At 42.9% G+C, this 15,305-nt stretch overlaps 1 protein-coding gene across 5 annotated transcripts in view; it reads left to right on the top strand.

Moving 5' to 3' along the window:
- The window catches only part of LOC140206149 (roquin-1-like), a 137,193-nt gene that overhangs the window by 41,318 nt on the left and 80,570 nt on the right, over positions 1 to 15,305 (top strand). For all 5 annotated transcript variants that reach the window (XR_011888072.1, XM_072274385.1, XM_072274388.1 and 2 more), the window contains 2 exons: positions 5,085 to 5,407; positions 12,283 to 12,403. Coding sequence is in view for 4 of the 5 variants with exons in the window: in XM_072274385.1 (XP_072130486.1) it covers positions 5,177 to 5,407; positions 12,283 to 12,403 (352 nt within the window). In the remaining variant the exon portion in view is untranslated. The remainder of the gene's footprint in view (positions 1 to 5,084; positions 5,408 to 12,282; positions 12,404 to 15,305) is intronic.

Here is a 15,305-nt window from a genome sequence, read left to right as displayed (position 1 = left end):
ATGTTCTGTCGGTCAAAGGGAATATAAAAGGTATTGAACCCATCTGGGAGCAAAACCTTGTTATTTATGTTGCTTGGTTTTTCTTTGTAGGAGTTGATGGCATTCAAGCTTTGCCAAAGTTGTCGAGCATCCTTCTGTGATTCAGGTTTGGTCTGGAATTGTCACTTCATATGGGAGATGGCGTCCCAGGGCTCATACCTGGACCTCTGTACTTTTCTATATCATTGGTCCTGAACACCACTGATCTAGGCAGAACCAATGGGTGTGGTGTATATGGATTTTCGCAAGGCTTTTGACAAGATTGCACATGATAAGCTTATTCAGAATATCAGGAAGCATGGCTGCATGGATTCAGAATTGGCAGAGAACATCGAGAGGTTTCCACAGGAGGCAGAGGATAGTAGTAGAAGGAGCATATTCAGCTTGAGGTCTGTGATCAGAGGAGTTCTGCAGGGATCTGTTCTGGGACCCCCTGCTCTTTGTGGATTTTGTTTTATTATATAAGCTGAGGCTATGCGGGGCATTGGTCAGACCACATTTGGAATACGGAGAGCAAGTGGGCCCCATATCGAGGAGTGGATGTGCTGATGTTGGATGGGGTCCGGAGGAGGTTCACGACAATGATCCTGAGAATGAAAGGGTTATTGTATGAGGAGCATTTGATGGCTCTGGGCCTGTATGCTCTGGAGTTCAGAAGAATGAGGGGAATCTCACGGAAACCTGTTGAGTATTGAGGGACAAAAATGGAGTGGACTTGGAGAGGGTGCTTCCTATCGTGAGAGAGACTCTGACCAGAGGGCACAGCCTGAGATTACAGGGTGTCACTTTAGAACAGAGATGGGGAGGAATTTCTTCAGCCGGGGGCTGGTGAATCTATGGAATTCATTGTGGAGGCCATGTCATCGGGCATATTTAAGGTGGAAATTGATAGATTCTTGATTGGTAAGCATGTCGAGTGTTACAGGGAGAGAGGAGGAGAATGGGGTTGAGAGAGATATTGGATCAGCCATGATGGAATGGTGGAGCAGACTTGATGGGTCGAGGGGCGTAATTCCACTCCTATATCTTATGGTTCTACGTTTATCAAAGCTTGCAGTGGGGTCTGGACCAGCTGGAAAAATGGGCTGAAAAATAGCAGATGGAATTTAATGCAGACAAGTGTGAGATGTTGCACTTTGGGAGGACAAACTAGAGTAGAATTTACACAGTAAGGCACTGAAGAGTGCAGTAGAACAGAGGGATCAGAGACCACACAGACATAATTCCTTGAAACTAACATCACAGATAGATAGGGTTGTAAAGAAAGCTTTTGGCCCATTGGCCTTCACAAATCAAAGTATTGAGGACAGGGCTTGGGATGTTGTGTTGAAGTTTATAAGACATTGGTGAGACTAAATTTGGAGTATTGTATGAAGTTCTGTTCACGTACCTACAGAGAAGATATCAAAAATATTGAAAGAGTACAGAGAAAATTTACAGGCATGTTTTCAGAACTTGAGGGCCTGAATTATAGTGAAAGATTGAATGGATTAACACTTTATTCCCTGTAGTTCAGGAGAATGAGGAGAGGTTTGGTAAAGGCACACAACAATATGAGAGTATTAGTGAGAGTAAGAGTTCGGCACGAACTAGAAGGGCCAAGATGGCCTGTTTCCGTGCTGTAATTGTTATATGGTTATGGTTATAAGTGACTTGGATGAGAAAGTAGAAGGTTGGGTTATTAAGCTTACAGATGACAGTAGGGTTAGTGGTGTTGTGGATAGCGTAGATGTAGAGCTAGGCTGAGAAGCAGTGTCTGGTGTTAAATCTGGAAAAGTGAAGTGATCCAGTACACTTTGAAAAGTTGAATAAAAACTTCAGCCCCTGATGAGGATGACGCTGTGATTTCAGTCTCTGAGGCTGGTGTGAGAGCATCCTTCAGGAGGGTGAACCCGCAGAAAGCATCCAGCCCAGATGGGATATTTGGCCAAGTACTAAAGACCTGTGCTGATCGACAGGCTATAGTGTTCACCGACATCTTTACCTTTTCACTTCATCAGTCTTAGGTACCCATCTGCTTCAAGCAGGCTTCATTATGCCAGGGTCGAAGAATGTGGTAACCTGCCTCAATGACTGTCATCCAATACCACTTGCATCTACAGTGATTAAGTGGTTTAAGAGGTTGGTGATGGAACATATGAACTCCTGCCTGAGGGAAAACTTGGATCCATTCCAATTTATGCATCATCACAACAGATGAACAGCAGATTCCATTTCATTGGCTCTTCACTCGATCCTAGAACATATGGACAGCAAAGATGCATACATCAGGATGCTCGTCATTGACTACAACTCAGCATTCAATACTATCATTCCCCCCCCCCCCCCCGCATCCCCTCCATAACTGGTCAATAAGCTTCAAGTCTTTGGCCTCAATACCTTCTCGTGCAATTGGATCTTTGACTTCCTCACGTGCAGATCCTAGTCAGTTTGAACTGACAACAACATCTGCTCCACATACTCCATCAGCATAGATGCACCACAAGGTTATGTGCTTAGTCCCCTACTCTACTTGCTTTATGCTTATGGCTGATGCTATGCACAGCTCCAATGCCATATCTACGTTTGCCAAAGATACCACTGTCACTGGTCAAATCCAGAGTGGTGACAATTCAGCATATAGAAGGGAGATTAAAATGTGGCTGAGTAGTGCCATGATAATAACTTCTCACTCAGTGTTAGCATAACCAAGGAGCTGGTTAATGACATCAGGAGTAGGAAACCAGGGGTCCATGAGCCAGTCCTCATCGGAGGGTCAGAGGTGGAGAAGGTCAGCAACTTTAATTTCTTCAGTGTTATGCGCATGCGCCGGTCGTGCATGCAGCCTGTTACAGCCGTTCCAGTCAGTATTCTTACTTCTTTCTTCTTACTTTTTAACTTACATTATTTTTTGTACTTTTTTTCCACGGTAACACGTCGAAGCTATCTAACGTGCTGGTAGAGAGAGTTTTATTTGGGTTTTTAGCGCTGGAAACAGTTACATTCTGACATGTCTCATTAGCAGGACAGAAGCATGGTCGCATTGTTTATTCCAGGGACCAGCTGCTTGCGCTTATGCCGGCCAGTTTAGCGAGCAGAGCGGCGGACACCCCTGCTGAAATCTGGAGGAAAACACACAGAGGATGTAGAGGGGGATCACAAAGTTGAGGAAAGAGGACCGGGTCGAGACAACAGAGACTTATAGAGAAGAAGAGTTCGGTGGGTAATAAAATGGACGAGTTCACGGCGCTAGCCAGGGTCAGAGGACATTTCGGGAGTGCAGTGTTATGTGTTTCACTGGAACGGGGCTGCACGAGGACATACCCAACCAAAACTTTTCCATGGACGGCTTCCAGACCATTTGGGCTGACCGGAAGTGCACTAAGAGCGGTAAGCGTAAAGGAGTTGGGTGCTTACTGTTCTGATTAACAACAGATGGTGCAATCCGGGTCATATTACGATTGAGAAACGTGTTTGTAGACCGGATATTGAACTTTTTACTGTTGGACTTCAGCCATATTCCACCGAGATACAATACTGGGCGGCACGGGAGGTTGTTCCTGCCTGTGGCCATCGAACTTGCAGCTCCTCCTGTGGAGGGTCAGACACCCTGAACCAATAGACTGCTCCTGGACTTACTTTCCACCTGGCATAGTTTGCATTTTGTTGTTTGATTGTTCGTGGTTTTTGTATTGCTATATTTATGCTCTATTCTTGATTGGTGCGGCTGTAACGAAACCCAATTTCCCTCGGGATCAATAAAGTATATCTATCTATTATTATTTTAGAGGATCTGTCCTGGCTCCAATGTTCAAGTACCATTACGAAGAAAGCATCGCAGTGCCTGTACTTTCTTAGAAGTTTGTGAAGATTTGGCATGTCATCTATAACTTGATTAAACTTCTATAGATGTATGCTGGAGAGTATATTGACTAGTTGCATCATTGCCAAGTACGAAAATGCCAATGCCCTTGTATGGAAAAGCCTGCAAGAAGTAGTTGATACGACCCAGTAGGTCACGGGTAAAGCCCTCTCCACCATTGAGAACATCTACACAGAGCACTGCCACAGGAAAGCAGTATCCATCATCAGGGTCCCCCACCAACCAGGCCATGCTCTCTTCTCACTGCTCCCATCAGAAAGAAGGAACATGAGCCTCAGCACTCACCAACTCAGGAAGTTATTACCACTCAAACATCAGGCTCTTGAACCAGAGAGGATAATTTCATTCAACTTCACTTGCCCTTCACTGAATGTTCCCACTGAACTGGACTCATTTTCAAGGACTCTTCATCTCATGTTCATAATATTTATTGCTTGCTTATTTTTTTCCCCCTTTTTGTATTCGCACAATTTCTTTCTGTTTTTGCACTTTGGTTGTTGTCTGTCCTATTGGGTATGGTCTTTCATTAATTTTATTATCTCTCTTGTATCAACTGTGATAGCCACAAGAATCTCAGGGTTGTATATGGTGTTATGTATGTATTTTTATAATAAATTTACTTTGAACTTTGAGATTTGCCAGGATGCTCTTTGGATTAGAGAGCATGTGTTAGGATAGATTGAATGAGTTAGGCTTTTCTCTTTTGAGCGAAGGAAAATGAGAGGTGACAGAGTAATCAGAGACTAGGCTAGACAACCAAAACTTGTTCCCAGGGTTGAAATGGCTAAAATGAATGTGCATAATTTTATAGTGATTGGAGAAAAGTATTGTGGGAGATATCAGTGGTTTTTTTTTTGCATAAAGAGCAGTGAGTGCATGGAATGTGCTGTCAGGGTGGTAGAGGCAGATATATTAGGGACATTTAAGAGACTCTTATATAGGTACATGGATGAAGGAAAAATGAAGGGGTATATGGGAGGGGAGGGTTAGATTGATCTCAGAATAGGTTAAAAGATCGTATGTTGAAGGGCCTGTACTGTGCTGTACAGTTCTATATTCTATATACATGTTGGTACTGCATGTGAACACGTGCACACGTTGACACATGCTTGAGCTCAGGCATAAAGTCAACCTTAAATTACCCAATTGCAACATAATTTGACTAATTTCTGTTTGATTACAGATGGTATAATGCACAATGAGCCCGAGACAACAATGGTGAATTCCTATTTCTGACCACCTGATTCTGGGACTCCCCATTTGTTCACTGCCACAATGCCTGTGCAGGCTCCACAATGGACAGACTTCCTCTCCTGCCCAATCTGCTTCCAAACCTTCGATGAGAACATACGCAAGCCCATCAGCCTAGGCTGTGGACACACAGTCTGTAAAATGTGTCTCAACAAACTGCATCGCAAGGCTTGCCCTTTTGATCAAACCACTATCAACACAGACATAGACATGTTACCTGTGAACTCTGCTTTATTACAGCTGGTAGGAGCCCAGGTAAGAATCACTGTCTATAAATTAACAAATAAGGCTACTTAATGTGATTGGATGCATTCTGTAAGGTTTTATCAGATTGTAGTATCCTCCCCCACCATGTGGCACCACCACCTTCTGCTTGTTTACGCCATTGGATGCACAGAGATTAACAACTTTTCCCCATTACCGGAGCTTTTCTAATATGTGTTAAATCAGAATTGAAAATGTACACTCTTATCCTGACAACACACATAAAAGTTGCTGGTGAACGCAGCAGGCCAGGCAGCATCTCTAGGAAGAGGTGCAGTCGACGTTTCAGGCTGAGACCCTTCGTCAGGACTAACCTTCAGCTTGAATTTCCAGCATCTGCAGAATTCCTGTTGTTTACTCTTATCCTGAGTTTGGTTGCAGTGGTGTTAGTGTTTCATACCTGGAGACTTCTGGTTGAAGCCTACTTACAAGCTGCCAGCAATGGTGTTCTCTTTATCAGTCAGAACTCACTCACTTTGTTCCTTTCTTCAATCATCCAAACTGAACCAGACCATTTTCCTCTCCTGCAGAGCATTCAAACTGTACACCTTCTAGCAAAGCATCTTATTCAGACATTTTTTTTCCCCTCTACAACATCTGTTAACGCTCTGCAACACTCTTTGCAACATATTTGTTGTCAAATCTCAGTGTATAACACATTATTCAGTCCCCATGACTTCCAGACTAATGTGGTGTTCAGCCTTGAACCCTGCGTGGTTTTGTTGAGTTACTGTAACATCCATATTTGTCAATCATTGTAAAACATTAGCATTTGTGCAAGGTATTATGCGGTACATACAGTAGCTGGAACAGTGTTCAATGCATGGATGTGTCAACGGGCTGAGTTGGTTCTGAGTTAGAAGATGTTGGGCTTAAGATCGAGCTCTGAACACAGAATGAAGACTGAACTTGAGTGTTACATTATGGTGCAATATATGGAAAATAGGCATAAGCAACACGATAGCACTGTTCCTCTTTAAATTACTATATCTCACCAGTATTGTCCCTTAAGCATTTCTAAAATGTTTTCAGGTTGATGCTGTTTGCTGTGTACAAATTGGCAACTTGTTTCCTGAATATCTGTCACTATAGTAGTTCAGGAAACAGCCAACTCAGAACTTCTGAAGTGTTGGCTTGTTTGGAGGTTATAAAAGGTGTTATGTGAACTCCTTTTTTTAAAATTTCATCTGCATCTCCCTGTTGAAATGGTTTTCCTCGTGTAGCATACACTCTATAATTATTCATAAAGCACCCTATAATTATTCAGTCCATTCTTCTCTTATGATGAATAGCACCTTTCTGTATGGATTGCCCAAGCATACTGTGCAGAAATCTGCAAAACGTTGCGTCTTTCTTGACTATAGGAGTTCATATCAGGTTTATGACTCAGTGGCGGATGGTGTGTGTAATGCAAGGCTGAAGTGGAATAGCAGAGCTCAAAATACAGTGGTGAGGGATGGAAATAAATCAGAAAGTGAGATGCTTGTACAGTTCTGCTGCACATAGTGTAGGAGGGCTGTAGAGGGCTGTGTGTGACATCTGAATGCCTATAGGAGTTGTTATTTTCAAAACTGCAGTGCTGAATCATTGGAGGGTTGGGCCCCTGTTTACAACTCTCCCTAGAATAGCACTTCATGTAATCTGTCCAATGACCACTGACTCACTCTGGGATTTCTTCACACCTGTGTCTTTGTTGAAAAAGCATAAGCCTGTATACTTCCCAGGTAATTTTATAGCTGACCAAAGGAAGCTTTGCAAATTACCATTCACCTCTTACCACTTAAAAGAACAGTAAGAGATGCCTCTACTCAATATGCCTCTGTTCATTCACTTAAATTATTATTAATATGTTGTATTAAATCATTATTAATTTCATTGACCCTGTAGTTCCAGCTCTGTTAGTACACTAAACATATAAGGGGCACACCTCAAATGTTAATGTCATTTACTCATTATCCACATACCATTATTGCCACACTTTCAATAAAGGCAAATGATTTCTTTAAAAAAACTCTACTGTAATCACCTTAAACGCCTCAGGAAAATCACCCCACAAGTTATCCCAGACCGTTAGTGCTGAACGCCACTGATCCCTGAGTGTGCAGCACCAACCACATCCCCTCTCCAACTCACCTCCTCTTTGCAGGTGGAGTTTTCATTCACTGCTAAATGGGTCTTACTCCCATTTATTAATGCTGTTCTCCAGCTGACACTGTCCCCTAACCAGATACAAGATGATACACTGATTGCATTTGTTCCTTTGAAGAAGCTGTGAAAGGTTTGGCATTGTTGCTGCTGTCTTTATGGATGGAATATATCCTTCATGTTAACAGAAAAGATTAGGGGTGATGAGCTGTGAAGGTAAGTGATTACACGGAGAACAAGAAGGATGTAGTATGAAGCTCAGGTGCTACGAACTGTTTACCTTTGAGAGGGTGCTGACTTCCCTGTGCACTTGTAGGGACGAGGAAGTTCAGATACTTTTGTAGAAGCAGTGAGATTCAAAATAATAAGAGATTTGATAAAGTGGGCGAGGAATTTTTTTCACTGGAAGATTAGGCAATAATCAGAAGGCACAGATTCAAGCTAATTGCCAAAGGTTAAACCAATGAAGCATTGAAAATTACTTTACCAAAGCAAATTGTAATAAATTGAAGTATGTTGCCTGGGGGGAAAAAAAGGTGTAAATTACTTCCTTAGTAACTTTAAAGTGGTAAAACACTGTAAAAAGTGGTATTTGAAGTGGAATAGTGAGACTAATTGGGAAACCTTTGAAAGCTTGGCTCTAGCAAGTGACTGCGCCTCCTCTGCCATCTGACTCTGGGCTTTTGCAGTTCCAATTTTGGTTTGGTTCTGGTAGTGTGAGGATGATTTCATAGTTCCCACAGGTGGCCAGTCCATGTTTGTGCCATAAATGGTGAATGTCAGGGTGGATTAACACCAGACCCAATCGTGTTCCCAGCTGGGTCCACACACTCCCACTTCTGAAGAATGTCACCAACCACTAGTAAAGGGTGAAAATCCTTACCATTTTTTAATTATTTGAAAAAAAAACCATAATAATCCCCTCTAGATGAAATAACGGGTGCCACCTCCAACAGGATCCCACCACTAAGCACATCTTTCCCTCCCCCCCCCCCTCTCTGCATCCCACAGGGATCGCTCCCTACGCAATTCCCTTGTCCATTCGTCCCCCCCCATCCCTCCCCACTGATCTCCCTCCTGGCACTTATCTGTGTAAGCAGAACAAGTGCTACACATGCCCTTACACTTCCTCCCTTACCACCATTCAGGGCCCCAAACAGTCCTTCCAGGTGAGGCAACACTTCACCTGTGAGTCGACTGGGGTGATATACTGCGTCCGGTGCTCCCGATGTGGCCTTTTATATATTGGCGAGACCCGACGCAGACTGGGAGACCGCTTTGCTGAACACCTACACTCTGTCCGCCAGAGAAAGCGGGATCTCCCAGTGGCCACACATTTTAATTCCACATCCCATTCCCATTCTGACATGTCTATCCACGGCCTCCTCTACTGTAAAGATGAACCCACACTCAGGTTGGAGGAACAACACCTTATATTCCGTCTGGGTAGCCTCCAACCTGATGGCATGAACATCGACTTCTCTAACTTCCGCTAAGGCCCTACCTCCCCCTCGTACCCCATCTGTTTCTTATTTTTATGCACACATTCTTTCTCTCACTCTCCTTTTTCTCCCTCTGTCCCTCTGAATATACCTCTTGCCCATCCTCTGGGTTCCCCCCCCCCTTGTCTTTCTTCCCGGACCTCCTGTCCCATGATCCTCTTGTATCCCCTTTTGCCTATCACCTATCCAGCTCTTGGCTCTATCCTTCCCCCTCCTGTCTTCTCCTATCATTTTGGATCTCCCCCTCCCCCTCCAACTTTCAAATCCCTTACTCACTCTTCCTTCAGTTAGTCCTGACGAAGGGTCTCGGCCTGAAACGTTGACTGCATCTCTTCCTACAGATGCTGCCTGGCCTGCTGCGTTCACCAGCAACTTTGATGTGTGTCCCTCTAGATGATATCACTTAACTAAGCTTGACATGAGGTGTTGGTGATTATTATCACAGCACTGATTGAGGAACTGGGTTGGCACCTTATACAAAATTGTGTATTTTCAAAGCACACTATGGAATGGCCCTCCTGCCATATCACACCTTTAAGTAACAAGATGATCAAGAGCAGAGAACAGTAGAAAAGATGTATTTTTATAATATGCATCCCAAAGTATTTTACAGCTTCTAAGTCTTGCATATGGGAAGCACAGCAACCAATTTGCACATAGCAAGCTTCATCTAGTAGGAATATAATGATTGATTAACCTCCTATAGTGGTGGTGGTTGATGAATGTCATCTAGGACATTGGAGTTAACATCCTAGTTCTTTGCAGTAAGATTTTGGGATCGTTTGCATTAATCTGAGAGGGCAGCTGGGGTCTTGGTTTGATACGTCTGAATGGCAGACCTCTGATAGCAAGCACTCTGTCATTACTGCCTTCCCAATGGTGCAGTAATTGATTGCACAAGAGTTCCCTCATTCCTGCCTCTCCAAAGATGCACCAAGGCATGATCCTTGGGCTCTTAATTTCTGAAGATGATCATTGAATCTGCAATCTTCTGACTTGAGAGAATGTTAAGTGAGTCATATCAAAACAAGCACAAAATATAAACTGAAGTAGTTGCAACTGGCCCTTCTTATTCCTCTTTCCCTTTCTGGGGAAGCTGAAACTTTTGGTTGTTGGGTGTTCTGGAGCTCATATTTACAACGTGAGCACTATTAACGTATTTATCATTAAGTTTATTATTTTCTGTATTACAACAACTGTGCTTCAAAATGTTCAGAGGGATGTACAGGGAAAAGATAATGTTGATCCTTTACCAGCTGAGTCAGAAGAGATTATTTTGGGGACTGTGAAATTGGCAGAGAAATTAAATATTCTGTGCCAGTCAATCATTCAATTTAATATCGGAGAGTGTATAGCGTGCAACCTGAAATTCTTACTCTCCGCAGACATCCATGAAACAGAAAACCCCAAAGAATGAATGGCAGAAAAACATTAGAACCACAAAGGCCCCTCGCACCCCCCTCACACACACAAGCAGCAGCAAAGCATCAACCCTCCCCCAACTTGCTCAGCAGGAAGCATCAACACCAACTACCAACCAAGCAAGTAGTAGCAAACCCCCCTCAAAGAGTTCATGATCTGCGGTTCAACAAAAATTACAGTCCATAACCCAGCACTTCGACATGCCACGGCTCTCTCACTAACAAGAGATAGAGAGATTAGATTAGATTATGAGGACACGCAGTCCTCTTTTTTTTGTCATTTAGTAATGCATGCATTAAGAAATGATACAATGTTCCTCCAGAATGATATCACAGAAACACAAGACAAGCCAAGACTAAAAAAAACTGACAAAAACCACATAATTATAACATATAGTTACAACAGTGCAAAGCAATATCGTAATTTGATGAAGAACAGACCATGGGCATGGTAAAAAAATAAAAAGTCTTAAAGTCTCTCAAAAGTCCCATCATCTCATGCAGACGGTAGAAGGGAGAAACCCTCCCTGCCATGAGCTTCCAGCACCGCAAACTTGCCAATGCAGCACCCTGGAAGCACCTAACCACAGCCGACTCTTGAGTCCGTCCGAAAACATCGAGCCACTGACACCGAGCACTGAGCACCATCTCTGCTGAGTGCTTCGACCCTGGCCCCAGCAACAGGCAGTAGGCAAAGCCGAGGATTTGGGGCCTTCCCCTCCGGAGATTCTCGATCGCACAGTAGCAGCAGCAGCGAAGCAGGCATTTCAGAAGTTTCTCCAGATGTTCCTCCATGCTTCTCATGTCTATCTCCCATCAAATCAGGATTGTGCACGGCTCCTATTTAACAAATACGATATTATTTCAAGAGGCACGCGCTGCGTCACACTGCCATCTTCTCCTCCCCTCCGATGTCACCCTTTCCACGGTAAGAGGAAAACCCAACAGATTGCTGTTTCAATGTTACAATCTGAAGCGACACACATTCAAGAACCAGCAGATTCTTCCCCCACCCCTATCGAGAGAGCGATCTCTCAGGTGCAGAGGCCTCCAACAGCCAAACCTGCTGACTCAATGTTCTAACCTCTGCAGAGTTCCAGTTGGCAACGCCAGCGAGGAATCGAGTAGTGCACAGGGACCTCCCATCTTCCAGGCCGCTCCTGGAGATATTGAAAATGCTAGGCCAGTCGGCAAGCACCAGAAGCAGAACCGCACTGCCGTATAGAACCACTGTTTCAGTGTAGCTGTACATTACACACTCCAATAGGACCCCAGCCACCATGAAAAGGAAAAAGGGACATTAAAGAGAGGAATTTAAGCTGTTTCGCAGATGAGCCTGAAGATGTTGCCCTCTATCACCATCTTAGCTCCTCCCTGGTGCAAGTCTTACAGAAATAGTAGAAAATACCCACTTCTCTATTTCTGTGTTCATAAAAATGCTTTGGGATCAGCTAAGATACAAGTAAGTTAATAAATACAAGATGCAGTGTATATTTAAAACTGGCTTATATTAAGCAACACACACAAAATGCAGGAGGAACTCCGCAGGTCATCATCTATGGAAAAATGTACAGTTGTTTCAGCCCAAAATTTCAACTGTACTTTTCTCCTAGCTTGCTGAGTTCCTCCAGCATTTTGTGTGTGTTGCTTAGATTTCCAACATCTGCAGATTTTCTTTTGTTTGTATATTAAGTATAAAGTGTTAAGTAGTTATAATATGTTGATATGAAAAGTATGAGAATATTTTGTCATAGTACTAATCATATGCAGTCAGTCTGTTTTTTTTTGTGCTCTGCAGATTCCAGAGCCACAGCCTGTCACCCTGTGTACTGGAGCAGAAAATACCAAACACTATGAGGAAGCAAAGAAATGTGTGGAGGAACTGGCCCTCTACCTGAAACCACTTAGCAGCGCCAGAGGTACAACCTACAATCTGAGTATTTTGACATCTCTTTGGGAATTTTATAAGCTCTAATCAGGAGCTTTACGTGGTTTACATATAGGATAACAAAAAGGTTGAAAGATTGAAAGGTTTAGATAGTCACCAAATAATAAAAAAAAAATAGCCTGGTTCGTGTTACTGGCTTGCATCTACTGTAACTGAAGGATGTGGGTGGAAAATCATTGATAACTGGGATGGTGTAACAAACTGGCATTGAATCTACTATGCTTGGTGGTTTCTATTGCGAAATAACATATACAAAGATTCAGCCTCTCACCCTTTCAGAGTTGTTTTTCCAATCATCAGGTGTTGTATCTAAACTGAAGAGCTTTAAATAACTTGAGTTCTGATACTGTCATATTCACAGATACAAATCTCCAAGTTGACACCCATGTGTAATGCATTGTTTTATCTGGATTGTTAGCAATAGAAACTAGTCCGTGCATATTGTAACCCCCAGATGCCCGTTTGGAACTAAATACAAAACACGGAGAACTGCAGTTTCTGGAAAATCTGAAATAAAAGCAAAATGCCAGGAATAGTTTAGGTCAGTGAGCTTTCATCCTAATGAACACCAATGTTTGCAGCTGTGAAGTCAAATCAAATCTTAAGTGTAGGCTTTCTAACCTGGCAATGTTGGAAAAATCACTACCTACTATAGTTTAGTGTTTTCCTCAATTTAATTCCTGAAGCAACATACCAATGACAGACTGAGAAAGCATATTTGACCAAAAATGCTCAAATACACTTTAGCCATCTCAAAGTTCAAACTAAATTTATTATCGAAGTATGTATACCATAATATACAACCTTGCAATTCATCTACTCACAGACAGCCACAAGACAAAAAAAAGCAATAGAATCCACTTTAAAAAAAACACACAATAAAGACCTTCAAATGTCTAATATCCAAAAAACAAATTGTGTAAACAATAATGAAAGTAAAAATAAATGCTCAGAACATGAACCACAGACACGCAAAAAGTGAGTCCACAGCCACAGAGCCAGTTCAGCAGCAAGACAAGTAAAGCCGATCCAGGAGCACAGTGGCTGCAAGGCATCAACTTAACTCCCAAACTTGGCGGTGTGGACCCAAGACCACATGCCCGATGCCAAACTCAGGCAGATGGAATGGGCTCAGGTGGGGGATCTTGGCTGACACAGAGAAGTGAGCTGAACACCAATTTGATCACTGCCCTCTGTTTTGACATTTTAAATCTTTTTATCCTGGCTCAGTGCTTAAATAGGCTAAATATCAGTTTGTTTTTTGATCCAGCCCAAGGTCTGCACAAGCAATGGCCATTGTCATATCTATATTCTCGAGAATCCAGTTCACCGAATCCTTCAGGAAAATGTAAAAATGCCACATCTTTCAGACGGTTCAGCAGAGCACCTCCCAAATGAAAGTTATGGGCTATGGATTGCAGTGATTGTAGTCCACACATAAATTTAGTAGAATTTGTGAGCCGTCGCCAAAGCATTACGATATATCACCAACGACATCTTAGAAGATGTCCTGGGATCTCCATCATCATAGATACGATTATTTAACAAATTTCAAAACAGTGAACCAATCATTGTCCTAAAGACCATCACTCCAGAATTGCGGAACAGCTTTACCACTGACTTCAAGGGTTCAAATGTCAGAAATGTATAAAATGTACATCCTGAAATGCTTTTTCTTTGCAATCATCTATGAAAACAGAGGTGTGCCCCAAAGAATGAACAACAGTTAAACGTTAAAACCCCAAAGCTTCCTCCCACACACGTAAGCAGCAGTGAGCAACAATTCCCCCCTCCCCCCACCGGCAAAAAAAAGCATTGGCACTGCCACTAAGCACTCAAGTGTGCAGCAAAAGCAATAGCAAAGACACAGACTTGTAGTTACCCCAAAGACTTCGTGTTTCACCTGGTATTCAACATACCACAGGTTCTCTCTCTTCCTAATAAGGGAGAAAGGGATGTCTCCATTTTCCCAGCGAGCATGGAGACATAACAAACAACTCGCTGGTTTATGATGTTAAAAGTCTGTTTTGTCGCTTTTTTCAAGCTCTGTGCCTGAAGGTCACAAAGATCCCGGGTCTCCAGGCACACAGCCGTAGATATTTCAACTCCCCCGACGACACACTGGTCTCCTGTCGTGACACCAACCCTCGATCCACTCAACTCCAGAGCCCCAAGATCCTAGGCTTCGAAATCCAAGCCAGACTCTTAGGCCAAGCATGCCAAACAGCGTCCAGTTATGGAACCCCGAGAGCAGGTCCCATTCCTGCTAAGAACCGTAGTCAGCGTGTAACTCCAGGTCAGGGTCTTCAAAAGAACCCTGAAAGGGAAAAGTAGAGATAGTAAAGATGGAAATAGATCTGTTTCTGAAAATACAAGCAAAGGAGTTGCCGTTGGGCGTCATTAACCCTCCTAAGCTCCGCCTCTATAGCCAACAATGGAAAAATTGCCAACATGTGCCCTGTCTTCAAAGAAAGTGTACATCTCTCCAGTCTGAATCATCAGTCTACTGTCAACTATTAGTTAAGTGGAAGGAGTTGCTTAAAGGGCTATCATGTGTTTACTCAGCAATATCCTATTCCTCTGAAGTGCTATTTAACTTGTAAACCTCAAAAAAAAAGAAGCAGACTTTAAGAAGAAAATAACCTTCCCGCTATAACAAGACAACATTTAACTGAACATGACATTCAGGAGCTTTAATACAGGTTGAAGAGGAAGGAAGGGAATCTATCCAGCTTGATGAAGGGTCGACCAAAACATGGACTGTTTATTCCCCACCATTGACTGTCTGACTTGTTGGGGTCATACAGCATTTTGTGAAGATTCAAGTTTTTTCTGAAGGTTATTCCCTGTAAATATTACTTTAACAATTTCTA

This window comes from Mobula birostris, chromosome 12, assembly GCF_030028105.1.
Source record: "Mobula birostris isolate sMobBir1 chromosome 12, sMobBir1.hap1, whole genome shotgun sequence".
In the NCBI taxonomy this organism is placed as follows: Eukaryota; Metazoa; Chordata; class Chondrichthyes; order Myliobatiformes; family Myliobatidae; genus Mobula; species Mobula birostris.
Note: the sequence above shows the minus strand (reverse complement) of the source record. Positions and strands in the feature narration are given on the sequence as shown.